Source organism: Engraulis encrasicolus, chromosome 10, assembly GCF_034702125.1.
Source record: "Engraulis encrasicolus isolate BLACKSEA-1 chromosome 10, IST_EnEncr_1.0, whole genome shotgun sequence".
NCBI classification, from domain to species: Eukaryota; Metazoa; Chordata; class Actinopteri; order Clupeiformes; family Engraulidae; genus Engraulis; species Engraulis encrasicolus.
This window is the reverse complement of record NC_085866.1, coordinates 47826643-47840999: the sequence shown is the minus strand read 5'-3', so window position 1 is coordinate 47840999 and position 14357 is coordinate 47826643. Positions and strand designations below refer to the sequence as shown.

General features: G+C 46.5%; 2 protein-coding genes across 3 annotated transcripts in view; one reads left to right on the top strand and one right to left on the bottom strand.

The window, feature by feature from the left end:
• Positions 1–347: 347 nt before the first annotated feature.
• tmem81 (transmembrane protein 81) lies at positions 348–3496 on the bottom strand. Of its 2 annotated transcripts, none has more exons than XM_063209103.1 (3): positions 2744–3496; positions 1579–1747; positions 348–660 (listed from the first exon to the last, which is right to left on the bottom strand). In XM_063209103.1, the coding sequence occupies exons 1-3, from the start codon at positions 3413–3415 to the stop codon at positions 470–472; spliced, it is 1032 nt and encodes a 343-aa protein (XP_063065173.1). In that variant the 5' UTR covers positions 3416–3496; the 3' UTR covers positions 348–469. The 2 variants fall into 2 exon arrangements, with proteins under 2 accessions (XP_063065173.1, XP_063065172.1); XM_063209102.1 differs by having other exon boundaries at positions 348–663; positions 2744–3491.
• A 1267-nt stretch (positions 3497–4763) lies between these two features.
• Positions 4764–14357, top strand: part of prex1 (phosphatidylinositol-3,4,5-trisphosphate-dependent Rac exchange factor 1) — a 136437-nt gene continuing 126843 nt past the window's right edge. The window contains exon 1 of the mRNA XM_063209098.1: positions 4764–5400. Within this exon, the coding sequence (XP_063065168.1) occupies positions 5257–5400 (144 nt within the window). The 5' untranslated portion in view covers positions 4764–5256. The remainder of the gene's footprint in view (positions 5401–14357) is intronic.

Sequence of the window (14357 nt, the reverse complement as noted above, 5' to 3'; positions counted from 1 at the left end):
GCATTCCAACAAAAATATATTGGTACTAATTGGCCCAACTTTTACTAAAAAAATATCCTTATGCCATTATTTCTCCAGCCTGAAATTGGTTTGAACTGCATCAGATCATCTCGACCATGTCCACATGGATAAATGCATCGAATTTCCACCATGTGATTGGCTGATATTTGCCTCAATGAAGAGTTGTAAAGGTGTTCCTAATAAAGTGGCTGGTGAGTGTAGGTATACGTAGATAGGATCAGCTAGGATTTGGAAACACTATAATGAGTAAGAATCAGAAGAGGATGATGACAGTACCACATATCTCATAGATGTAGGGTGCACCACATGCCACAAACACACATGGATGTGGCTTAGATTTTTATTTTCTGAAAATATCCCCAAAAATCATCTGTCCATCCCCTCTGTTCAAGGACACAAGAAATGCCAAATATCCACCAAATAAATACTGTAGCTACTGTAGCAAATTTTACACAACTGATTCTTGTAGGGTGTCTTTTTGTGTTTCGGCAATGACCATAGCGTCTGCGAGTCCATTGTGTGCTAGGTAATGCTGGACGATCGAAAGGGGCCCCAGACTGATCTGTTCGTCTCTCACTTTGCAGTGAAGATTTTCCATCTGCAGATATTCCTCCCGTCTCCGCACTGGCCTGGATCCCCCTGCTGAGGAGAAGGAGGAGGAGGAGCACTTTATTCCAAAGAACATACAAGTTCAGTAGTAAACCAGGTTAAGTAAACCTTGAGGTAGTGGTGAATATCTAATTGAATAGCCTGGAGCCCTCATTTTGCTAGCTAAAATGATGCCTGTGGGCAGGGCTGCTGACAGCTTTGGCCGGGCCCGGGAAAAGGTGACTTTCAAGGCCCAGCACAACCTTGCACCCACCTACATTACAAGTCTCTTCACCCCATACAATCCCGCCCATACACTACGCTCCACTGACACACTCCTCCTTACCACCCCCTCTACACACCTGCGCACCATGGGCGACAGGGCATTCATTGTTGTTGGCCCCAAGCTATGAAACGCACTCCCGCTGTCAATTCGTCAATGTTCTACACTTTGCTTTTAAATTCAGGTGCTTAATCCAGACACACCTCTTCACTATAGCATGTTCATCACATTCACATCACTGACATGCACTTCCACTTCCTTGTACAACTATTTTTATTTTTATTTTATATTTTAATCATTCTCCTGTTTTTAGTTGTGATGTATAAATTCACTGATGCTTTGTTATTACTATTTCTACTGTTATTTCTCTGTTGTAATGTAAAGTGACCTTGGGTATCTTGAAGGGCGCTTAAAATAAAACGTATTATTATTATTATTATTTACCAGGTTTGCTATATGTATATTACCATAAGTGCTCCTTCCTAGATGTTACCTTAGCCAGGTGTTTCACTTATAGGTGGGGTTGCAGGTTTGGATGTCATGGTGGGGAGAACTCCCCCTGGGTTCTACTGTAAGGTTCTATGGTCTCTGAATTATTCAGAGTAGAACCCAGGGGGAGTTCTCCCCACCATGACATCATAACCTGCAACCCCACCTTTAACCATGTTCTTGGAAGGAATGCCCACCTGGTGGTCTCCTGAGGACGTCCCAGAGGTAGAGGACCAGGAGCAGGGCTGCGGTGGCCAGTGTGACCGTGAGGCTGATGAACAGAGGTCCTTTCAGATGGCTACTGGACAACGCCGAGCTGGACGGCTGGCCCTCATCCAACGGCTCACTCCCATTCGAAATTGGCACCTTGACAACGGCAGCACTGGCAATTTATTTACATAGCCCCGAATGAATATTCAGAATCAGAAAACATGAGTGTGCTGTGTTTTCTTGAATATTCAAGCTGCACCTTTAGGCCTACTACTAAAGCCTTGTGCACATGGACTTTCATGTGCTTAGATTTTTTTAGGCTACAGATTATTTACCAACTTACTGGTAAACCAAAAACACTAATTAATTAATAGACTGACTTACAAACTCAACAGAAGACTGACTAGACCTAATACAGCCTGATCTCCAAAAATTCTGTGCTCCTGAACACGGATGTTAAGGACACGAAATCCGTGTCCAGGGGCACGAATTTTGCCAAAATTCCGTGCTCCTGGACACGGAATTGTTTTCCGTGATGGGCACACGGAAGTGCTTTCTAAAGGCTATTACCACAACACTGTGTTAACTCTATCATTAGAAAATACATATCAAATGCGAATTCTAAACAAAATAATGCTATAGTTATTTAAGTTGTGCCCTGACCAAAACATTCCCTAACCTTAACCTGTCATTAAAGACATATTTTTGAGAAATACCTTTTCCAGTTGGTTGCTAGGCTATCAAATTCATATTTAATGAAAGAAAACTAGCTGTGCCCAGACCAAAACAATCCCTAACCCTAATCTGTCAGTAAGAAATGTTTTTTTGAGAAAAAATATTTGAAATTAGAAAAATCCTGAGAAAAAACAAGACTGTGTAAAACAGAGCTGTGGGAGTAAAGAGAGAGCACGTCTGTGTGTCCATCACGGAAAATAATTCTGTGTCCAGGAGCACGGAATTTTGGCAAAATCCGTGCTCCTGGACACGGATTTTGTGTCCTTAACATCCGTGTCCAGGAGCACGGAATTTTTGGAGATCATGTTGCCTAATACTATGTAGGGCCTACAGGTAGAATAGTATAGGCCTAATGCTATAAACTAAGAATATAATAGAAGTGAGTTATAAAAGGATATTTGAAAAATAGCTAAACACCTTGATCTTGTCCCATTGCTCCAGAGCACTGGTGAAGTCCAGCCGCAGCAGCTCCGGAGGCAGCACCTTGAGGCCGTAGAAGATGCGCTTGACGGTTCTGTGGCTCTTGTCCAGCACGTCACAGCGGTAGGTGCCCGCATGTTTCTCCTGCACCGGGTCCAGCGTGAGCTGTGCCAACTGAGGCACAACCAGGCGCACGAAGAGAGACGTGTCCGTGGTCACGATGCCCGGTGCGACGCGCCAGGAGATCATGAAGGAGAAGGTGCCCATGGCGCTCATCACCTCCCCGAGGCAGTCAAGCTCCACGCTCCCCCCGGCTGGCACCATCAGGGTTCTCATGCCACACTGCCAGGTCTCTAAGCACTTCACCTTGCGCTCGTAACAGTCACCCCCATTCAAGGGGCATACCTCTTGGACGCGGATGCCCTGGCCGCAGGTGCTGCTGCAAGGCGAGCTGTGTTTGACGCCCACTGAGGAGTCAGACTCCTTTTCCAGTGTTTTCATGTCTTCTTCATCTGTGCTTGTTGAGGCATTGCAGAGAGGGCAAGAGAGGAGTACCACCACCACCACCACCCACAGTGGCCACTTCCAGATGTGCAGTCTTCCACCTGAGGTGCTGTTGGCACAAGTCTCTGGGTTGGTTTTGCAGAAGGTTGAATGAAAGGGTGCCATGAAAAGATTCTCCAGAGAGTTTTCAAATGGTTTCTCAAGACAGCTCACTCACATGGGCAAACACAATAATATTCCAGTTCAAACCAGCTACATTGTTACATCACAGTTAGGACAGTCAGGCTGACCTTGCATTCCACAGATACTTTCAGAGAATTAAAAGCATTGTTTTTTTAACGAGTCACTGCATGCCTGAATCGTTTCTAGATATGAAATACAACTATACAGATCCATGGCATTTTCATCCATACCACTTCAATGTCACTGTTATAGAAAAAATAACTACATCTTTTCTAAAACCTAGGCCTGCTTCATGATGTCTTCACCTTATCAACCACCAGTGGGCGTTGTTGAACTTTGAAGTGCAACGAATAAGTTACGAGCCACACCTTCCTGATGAACAGACGTCAGAAATTCTGCTGTGCGCAGAAATTGTTTTTGGCGTTTGTCATCACAGACACACACAATTTCGTTTGGAAACAGGTGTCTCTTGAATTGCAAACGCAAAAGAGATCGTCAGTGTTTTTTAATCTGTTGCTTTATGGTGAGATTTGTAGCAGGTGTCGCAGGGCAGTCCACGACATAACACATCCCCTGCTGTCTCAACCAGCACAAAAAAAATTCTGGTGATTGTGGGGGAAAATGCAAACGCATGCCCTCCAACGACTAAGCACTGCGAGACACTGATCTCTGGAGTGGAGAGACGGTTTGTGGTACCACCATCTCTGCCTGCAGTGAGTGCCCCCAACCTGAGTAAACAGGATGTGAGATCGATCATCAAAAGAACTTGCCGTGCTGCTTCTCTTGCAGCGAGAGAGAGCGCGCACGAGACGAGCGCGATGAGAGGCAAATCTAATCATGCGCATCTTACTGACAGTGAGCAGGAAACCTCTGACCCATTTTGAACCACTTAGGTGTCATCCCCTTATTCTTCTCGTACGCCCTCAGGGCATGTGGTTTAACAACAGAAGGCAGACCGCAATTCTCAATGTAGGCCTATACAACTTAACACAACGTTGCTTTGTATCGCCATTGTTGCATTTACTTGTAGACTTTCTATTTTCTTTCCACAAACACATTTTGTAACAGAGGAAAGCAATGAGGGTAACTTAACTGGCATGGCATGCTTTAACCTTACAGATATATTTAGCAAGTGGATTCTATATTTAAACACAAATATCACTCTTGTATCCCATATCGATGAAGACCAAAAATGTGTGGTATGTCACTTCTATAATTCGAATGGACCCAAGTGTCCACATGTGCTCTTTCCGTTTGTTATGCGTAAACTAGTGAGGGGCGTAACTTGCACACGGTCCCTACTGTGTGCCAGCGCCGCTTTTCGGAGACTACACGCTTCAGTTCTGTGTTGTCTCCAGAGCGAGAGCACACAACTTTCTGACTGCCTGTTTACCACTACGGAACTTGCCATACAGATTACATCACCGGAGAATTTACACACCACTTTTATCTCTAACATTCTCGTGAACACCTTGCCAGACCGGGAGATTTTACGTTCGGCACAAGGTTACCTCATCCAAATCAACTTGTCTACGCTGTTTAAACGAAAGTCAACGCGAGGACCGATAACGACTTTGATGCAGAGAGCCTGCCAAAGTGCTCGCCGTTTTCTAGATAGTCCTATTGTGATGCTTTTTATATTTTAATCTGGACTTTGGGACTAAGAAGTGCGCAGTAAACGGTCTTTAGGACATCACCAGTCATCAGCGCGCAGCCAGCTCCAAACGAGATGGATTAGTTTGGCAGCGTGACTGAAAGTTTGCCCGTCGGAAATTATCCTTCCTGTATCATTTGAGGATTCGCATCTTTGATATAGCAGAGGAATGGAAGAGGAGGACAGCCCCCAAGAAAATGGGATTCAGAATCCCAGGGACTCTGACCGCCAACTGAGGTTGCGACTTTGCGTCCTAACTGAAATTCTCAACACCGAGAGGGACTACGTGCGCACACTTGTTTTCCTCCAGTCGGTAAGTTTGGTGAATGGCCCTTTGTAGGTCTCCTCACACAGCACGGTAAACAGGCGGTCTCCCAAATCCACATAGATCTCACCTAAACGATGTTGTAAAAATGCACAGATGGCATTACTGATAAATTCATTTGTTTTGACTCCTGCTCCTGTTTCCAACCTGCATTTTACCATGCTGGGTGATTGCTAAAACAGCATGTCCTCTGGTCATTCAAATGTCGTTATGCCCTGGCTGTAAACTTGATAATGGACAAAAGGCAAAATTTGACAAAGTGGGACAGCTGTCAGGAATGACTGGAGTTTCTGTTCTGTGTCCTCCCCCAGTTAGTTAGCGTTGGGTAGCGTGTCAAATCACTGTATTTTAGCCGCAATTAAAGTAATTGGTTTACATGATTGAGACACGGATTGCGATTGCTTCCCAATTATGCCCTTTTCTTGCCTTAAGGCACAAGCCTTTCTGTTGTAGCACTGAAGAAGTTTAGGGCTACTGATGGATGGATATAGGCTATAGCCCCCGGTGGGTAGTTTTTAGATGGAAAGGCGGACTCTTTTTTTGCCAATGACTTATGGGAAAAGGCGAGATTTTCTCTCAAGACAGATCCTTGCACTACGTAGGCTATTTTATAGTTGACTTTGAATTAAGGAACCTCTTACGTGTCATTCCGACTTCTTGTCCGTGCATTGCTTTTGCTTTGGTGAAATGGAGAACAAGTGGTGACAAATCTTCGCAATGAACCCGTATGTAACCAAGTGTTGAATACGCATCTCACCAGCCCACCGAATTGGCTAGTAGGGCCTATTAACGGCTTTACCTATCTTAAGATAACGAGACCTTTGTTGCCCACACAATGAATGTCAAGTGGCCTGCATAACATAAAGATACAACATCAATCATTTCTATCTGAAGGCAAAGTCATACTGCTGCCGCTGGCGCGAGACCGTGCATTTGCATAGATTGCCTAAATCCAATTAAAAGACATGCCATCAATCACCCCATAGTGTTTGGACTGTTGCAGTGCATGTTGTCTCAATTCAATTATGCGCATCCCTCTGCAGAGATGGAGGTAATTATTTGGCTTTTTGTTTCTTAGTTTGTGTGGTTTTAAATTCTTAATTTGTTGGATTTTTAAAAGTTGCCGTTGCAGTTTTGCTTTGTTCACATATTCAAACACCGGAGTTGAAATACTCCTCTTGTAGCACCCGCCAAACCTGAACACTGCAATGAAATTGATATTTCCAGTGACTTTCCCCACTCGGCGGCCCCAATGCCACGCCCCCTTTAATGACCATCAGTTATCGAGATTTGCCACTTCTCTCCCTCCCGTCCTCTGTCCAGTGCTCTCCTCCGCTGCTAGTAGACATTTGGGGATGTCCTCCTTGCGCGCACAAATTTCCCCTGGTCTGCCTCCTCCCTGTCCCAGGCCTTGTACATCAAACAAAAACATAACTGAAAATAACTGTCATCAGCTTGGTCTCAATCCCCTAATCATATTATCATCTACTTGTTAGTCCACTCAGTGGTAGGCCTATGGGACAACTCTAGTCTTGCAATGAATGAATTTGCTGTTGATGAAAAGTGTGGAATTGAACACTGCTGAGAACTTGCTACCACATAGGCCTATGTAGAAGACCTGGAGGTTCTGGAAAGATAGTGGAAGTCAGGAGGGACAAAATGACAAAAAAAAACATTATTCCATTAATGGGAGGTTTTGTGAGGTAACTTCTTGAGGAGCACATTTCTACCAGGCACCCTGTAGAACTTTATCATGCCATTATTTATTAGAAGTGACTATCTGAAGGTGTAACACCCCGCCACCTCCTCTTCCTGTAGCAGGTTTATTATCTTTATTCATTTACCCTACATATCTGAACCTTATCGGAGAATCAATCGGAACAACCTCCCTTCTTTACAGCGGTGCAGCTGAAGTTGCACCACAAATAGGTCATTCTATTTTCTCTCCTCTCACAATTGACAATTGTGTGAACTGGAGCCACAGACTGAGGAAGCCCTCAGGGACCGCATAAACCCCCCTGTCTGCCCAGACCAGAGCTAAGACTTAACCGGGTGAAGGACTAAAGTTGCGTTTCCTCTTTGGAGTTGGGGACGGGAGACCCCCCTCCTCGTTTTCCCTTTCCTCTGTGCAACCCCCAACACCCCCCACCCTGTCAGTCCCTTTCCTCCATGCACCCCCCCCCCCCCCCCCCCCCACCGTGTCAGTCCCTTTCCTCTGTGCAACCCCCACCCCCCACCCCGTTAGCCCAGCTGGTGTTGACTGCCAGGGGGCAGCTGCTTCCCTGCAGAGAGGATGGTGGTGGCGCAAAACAGGAAGGTCTGGCTCTAGGCTGCCTGACCCCCATGCGATACAGGCCAGGCCTGGGGCGGATGGAGCACATCCACCTGGAGCTTCCTGTGTGCAGCCTTGCCTTGCCTTGCCTGCCCTGCCTGGCCCTGGGAGGGAAGGAGCCTGGCTGGCCTGCGGTGTGGTGTGTCTGTCTGTCTCTGGGTCTGGCCCGGGCAGCCCAGCCTTGTGTGTTGGGTTACACTGTATAAATAGCTTTGCTGTAGTGTACAGCCAGCCAGCCAGCCAGCCGGGGTTCCAGACTCCTGCTCCTCAGCTCATGGCTCGGCTCTTAAACTCTGTGTAACCTTTGGCCCAAAGGCGCCTCTCCTCCTGTAAATTCAGCAGTCAGGTGGGGTAGGGAGGGGAGTAGGAGGGGAGGGAAGGGGAGGGGAGAGTGAAGGTTAGTGCAGAGAGAAGGGAGAAATTCCGAGAGGCAGGGGACAGGGTGCTTCACAACCACACTGTGAAGCCACTAGGCTTGTCTGTGAGATGACCACATGTGAGTGCTAGTGACACAGCTCATAGGTTCATACTTCTGCTGTTGTGTTGGATGCACTGGCAATGTTTCAGATGACGGCATTCTACTGGAAGTTAGTCTGCAGTACAACATGGATGTGCTGTCCTCTTTATGTGTCCTGTGGAAAGTCTAGCTGGCAATAAAGAAAAGGTCGTCTCACCCCACTTAGGCGGTGATGCTTGTGATCAGGATGTATTTTTCAGACCCCCCCAGACACCAACCTGTTGTGTAATTTAAGATTTACAATCATTTTGCACGCTCGGTCAATGCCAAGCGCTGTCAACACGTTGGCACCAACCAGAGTACAGGATGGAGTGGAGCAGTTATAAGCATCAGCTGACATCAGCCAGGGACCAGTAGCAAGGGGACCCGGGTGAGGTTTAGCAATGCGGTTGGGGACAGTAGGCTCATGTTGGGCTACTTATTAGGGGTCAGTACATTGGATTAGATTAGATTAGATTCTTTATTGTCCCATTGCATAGGGATATGCCCTATTTGTTTTCACATTAGACAGGTCAATTCCATCAAGATCAGCATTGGTCATATCATTTGTGGTTCAAAGTGCACTCATGTAGACACCGGCTGTGTCTCAAATGCCGCACTTATGCACTTCGGGCCCAGTTTTTCAGTGCCTAGGGCGCTCACGTTGAAAATTTCAGTTGAGCCAGTGCACTGAAAATGCCAGGATGATCCCCTAGCAATGGCGGGAAAATGCAGTGCTTGAATGATGGACACTGCATGCACTAAACGGCGGCCATGTTGACAATGACACGGAGGAAATGTGGCATTCAGTTCAGTAGAAGAGTTTGGTCAACAGTCTCCTAATTCTGTAAATAATGTTGATGGGACACCAACTTTTTCATGCCAATCAAAGTATTGTATGTGTGATTGTTGTCCTTTGGGGTGAAGGAAATGGAAATACAAGCACCAGACGCTGTGCATTGTAAACAGCAGCCAACTCATATTTTGTCAAGCTAATGCCATGCTCAGCCATCACTTCCAATGAGGGCGCAGTGCATAGTGCTTTTTTCCATGACTCTATGCACTAAAGACCTCAGTGCACTGTGCACTGACTGTCAGTGCACTGACACAAGTGTGTGATTTGAGACATAGCCATAATGTACATATACACATAAACATCCTCATACATCCACTGTAGCCTATACACATACTCTTCTCTTCCATATTCAAGCCAAACTTTTACCATCCCGTCTACCATCCCCTTTTACCCAACTATCTTACCACACATACAGTGCCCTCCATAATTATTGGCACCCCTGGTTGAGATGTGTTTTTTAGCTTCCAATTTTTTTTTTTTTTTTTCTAAATAATATGGGACCTTAATGGAAAAAAAGAGAAAAATCCAACCTTCAATACAAGTGCATTTATTCAGTGGGGAAAAAATCCCACATAAAGAAATAATTATTTGACATCAAATAATGTGTGTCACAATTATTAGCACCCCTGGTGTTAATATTTTGTACAACCCCCTTTTGCCAACAAAACAGCACCTAATCTTCTCCTATAATGTTTCACAAGATGGGAAAAGACAGAAAGAGGGATCTTCAGCCATTCCTCTTTGCAGAATCTCTCTAAATCATCCAGAGACCTGGGTCCTCTCCTCTGTACTCTCCTCTTCAGCTCACCCCACAGGTTCTCAATGGGGTTGAGGTCAGGGGACTGAGATGGCCATGGGAGGAGCTTGATTTTGTGTCTGGTGAACCATTTCTGTGTAGATTTGGCCATATGTTTAGGGTCATTGTCTTGCTGAAAGACCCAGTGACGACCCAGCTTCAGCTTTCGGGCAGAGGGCAACAGATTTTGATTTAAAATGTCCTGGTATTTCAAAGCATTCATGATGCCATGCACCCTAACAAGGTTCCCAGGGCCTTTGGAAGCGAAACAGCCCCACAGCATCACTGACCCACCCCCATACTTCACAGTGGGTATGAGGTGCTTTTCAGCATGCGCATCTTTCGTGGTACGCCAGACCCACTTAGAGTGTTTGTTGCCAAAAAGCTCAATCTTGGTCTCATCTGACCAACGCACACGGTCTCAGTTGAAGCCCCAATACCGCTTGGCGAACTCCAGACGCTTGCGTTTATGATTGTGAGTGAGGAAAGGTTTTCTCCGTGCATGCCTCCCAAACAGCTTGTTGGCGTGTAGACAGCGCCTGATGGTTGATTTGGAGACTTTGTGACCCCAGGATGCTACCATTTGGTGTAATTCTGTAACAGTGAGCTTTGGAGATCTTTTGATTTCTCTTACCATCCTCCTCACTGTGCGTGGTGGCAAAATAAACTTGGGTCCTCGTCCAGGCTTGTTTACCACTGTTCCAGTTGTTTTGAACTTCTTAATTATTCCTCTCACAGTGGATATGGGCAGCTGCAGTTGAGTGGCAATCTTCTTGTAGCCTCTGCCTGACCTGTGAAGGTCGACGCACATCTGCCTCACTTGTATGCTGTGTTCCTTTGTCTTTCCCATGTTTAAGAGTGGATAAGAGAAATGGCCTCGGTGTCACATCATATTTATACCCCAGGGAAACAGGAAGTGATGAATTACTAATTAAATGTTCCTACATACTCTGGTAAACTTTGTAAACTACTGTAGAAATGACAGAAATGCTTCAATTATATTTATTTCCTGGGAATTGTTAAGGGTGCCAATAATTGTGGAACAGGTGATTTAATGAAAAATAATTATTTTTTAGTCAGGGATTTTTTTATTTTCTTACAATTCATTTGAGTTGAAGGCTACATTTTCCTACAATTTTCAGTGTGACAGTATTCTTCTGCAATAAACACTGAATTTATTTTAAGGCTTTTAACACATCTCAACCAGGGGTGCCAATAATTATGGAGGGCACTGTACATTAGTCCACATAAAACACATACATTAAGTCATTACTTCATCTCCACATTCCCCCATGTCACCATGTGCAGCACATCATGCAGCAGTCGCCCCCCTCTTGGCTGGGGTGGGTCACTGTACAGCACTGCACACCACCAAACGAGGGTCGACCACCAGCCTCAGCTTAGCTTGATGTCATGTGCAGTTTAAAACCCCGTTCTGATGGCTCTGGTCGGCACAAAGAATGCCAAGAATCCTTCCGAGCGTATCTGAACTGTGGTGGCGTACACACAATACCCCCCCCCCCCCCCCAACACACACACACACACACACACACACACACACACACACACACACACACACACACACACACACACACACACACACACACACACACACACACACACACACACACACACACACACACACAATCATGCAGCAACCTCACCCTGTGGGCCGCGTGCAGTGCAATGCAGAGCAGAGCGTTTTTCACCTCAAACACTCGGGTGTCTGTTTCAGCAGCGTCGGGACAGGGTGGGTTTAGTTCCGAGCCGCGCTAGGCTGCGTGTTCTGCACACTGATGCCTTAGCATCGGCCCCGGGCCCAGACGGCCTGTGTTTGGTTGTTGGCCTCACCCATTTTTTTTCACCTCCCTTCCCTTGTGTGTGCTGAAGGTACCTTAGACCCAGCGATAGAAAGAAAAAAACTGTGAGCTGAGGTTCTTTGGTAAAGCAGATGCCTCCCAACACCTCAGGCTTTGCTTCGTTGAGACGTTAATGCAGAAGGTGTGAAACTTCAGTGTGTGTGTATGCGATAGGTGTGTGTGTGTGTGTGTGTGTGTGTGTGTACGCGTGTGGGTGTGTGGTTAAGGATGTACATTTGTGTGCGGGTTGTGTGACAGTTGGCTTGTTGTTCTCGACTTGGTTGTGTCTTTGCATTCAAATCGCAGAAACAAAAAGAATGTCTGTGTGTCTGCATTCATCCCCATAATTGGTAAACTAAAGTTTCTTCACTTTAATAACAGTGGCAGTGTTTACTGTGTAACCCGAGGGTGACATAAAACTTTGCGCTTTATTTATGTCCTCACCTGTGTGTGTGGCATCCTGCTATTATGCCTCTCTCATTTTTCTGTTCTTGCCTCTCGCGCTCTCTCTCTCCCTGCTCCCTTTTCTCTAGAGAACTGTAATAATGCGAAGAAATGTCACACATGTTTAGACAGCCGTAGGTGTAGCAATTTGTGAAATGCTGGAATGTGGCTTACGTCGATGTTGCTCTGCTCTGTGTAGACGGAGAGAGAGAAAAAAAAATAGCATGATGAGTAGTCAGGTGTCTGCTGCCGAGAGGAGAGGAGAGGAGAGGAGAGGAGAGGAGAGGAGAGGAGAGGCTCCTCTGGCACTTTGCATTTGTCTACAGTTTTTGGGCAATCACAGTTAAGTGGGAGATGATTTGATTTATCTGTGCCTCTGTAAGTGTTTGACGATTCACAGCGGCTGATAACGGTCAGCTCCAAACCTCAGACCTAATAATCACAGATGGAAAGCCTCCATCACGGCGAGTCATGCAGTGCACTGCTACCCCGGTAGGTGTCCAGTTTCCCCATCAGCCCGGCCACTGACCTCTCCTGGGAAGGGAAAGGGGCTCACTGGTCTGGCTCAACTCAACTCTGCCGGCTTGACTTTGCAGTCTTGAGAGCCCATCTCCTCACTGTTAACACCCCCAACCATGTTTGACCTCTAACCAACACCCCCCCCCACCCCAAGTCTGGCCAACCCTGTATCCCCCTTAAGCAAGACACCAGACAGTCCAGGGTTTTAAACCTCAGGCATGAGTTTGGACGGCGGCTTGGACAAACCCTGGTAACTGATACCTGTCCTGTGCTATCTTTGGGGCGATGCCCGAACACTTGTAACCAACCCACTGACCCCAGTCCAATGCTGCTGAGCTGAGATGCCAAGCCTAGGGCTGATAGGAAGGAAAGAAAGAACGAAAGAAAGTCCCAGAGAAATTCCCAAGCTTTTCCAAAAGGGAATTGCCCCTGTTGGTTTTTGCGGACGGAAGTGTGAAACCGCAGAGTGTGGATGAGCAATCGGGTCGAGCTTGTGGTCGAGACAAACCCACGCTGCCTTTGTGCTAAAGGCTTGACGCATGAAAACATGAGCTTTTTGTGTGTTAAAGTCCACAATAGCAGTGCACAACACAAACCCTGACCAAGGGTCCTGTGAGAGGAACTCTTGAGGAAAAACACACAGCACGATGAACCTTCGTAACCTGCATCTGACCTTCAGAGAAAACGGAGACTGTCCCAAAGTAACATGGGTAGACCTTCTGTCATGAACTCTGGGTGAACATAAGAGTTTTGGCCAGTCATATTAGGCTGACCAGCCAGGGATGCCATGATGAGTAATGAATGGTGTGTTAACTGCTCCATCATGATGATGCTGCTGCTGCTGCTGATGCTGGGTTTATTTCTCTCCCACACACCGGCAAGATGGTGGTCTAGCAGCAAATGTTGTGGTAAACTGTTTTGAAGTGCAGTTCCACAGGTTGCATCAGCTGCACAGTTACATGGCATTTACCCTTGTGTGTGTGTGTGAGTGAGTGCGCGTGCTTGTGTGCGTGCTTCTGTGCCTGCCTGTGCCCATGCCTGTGCTAATGCATGCCCGTGTGCGTGTGTGTGTTTTCGTGTGTCTCTGAGCACCAGTGTGTGTGTGTATCTGTTTAAGCACAGACATGACATCGTGTATTTGGGAGAGACCAAGATGGCCCTGGCCTGATTCAGAATGGCCGGCAGGTCACGTCCTGGCGGGGATGCAGTGCAGATATGATGATCTCATCCTGTCAGCAGCCATTGTGGCCCACGTTGTTTGCCACCGCCAGTCACAAAGTCAACACACATCTGCTGTTTGTTAGTTTCCTATTTGTTGTACTTGTCGTCAAGGATATATAGCGGTGTAATGGAGATTGCCGGCTTTTCAAGGAGCCATCTATTTATCAGCTGCATGTTAAGGTGCTGGCAGTTGCAATGTGCACACAACAGTTGGGTGTTTTGCCTTTGGCTTTGTTTTTCGGTGACGTTTTGTGTACTGACTGTGACCAAATGACGGCTTAACAAGACATCTGGGAGCGTTTGGTTTCCCTGCGTGTCTGCAACGGTTTGCTACGCTGAGGTAAACAGGGAAGTCAGACTGACTGCCTTTGACATGGGCTTGCGTAGTAGGACTGATGTTCAGGGGTGTCGTACAGGGGTGG

Coding starts and splice junctions, on each gene's coding strand:
- tmem81 (XM_063209102.1), bottom strand. CDS start 3,415: ATGGCACCCTTTCATTCAACCTTCTGCAAAACCAACCCAGAGACTTGT. Junction 1,748..2,743: donor AGCAATGGGACAAGATCAAG/GTGTTTAGCTAT, acceptor GCCGTTGTCAAG/GTGCCAATTTCGAATGGGAG. Junction 664..1,578: donor CGTCCTCAGGAGACCACCAG/GTGGGCATTCCT, acceptor CCTTCTCCTCAG/CAGGGGGATCCAGGCCAGTG.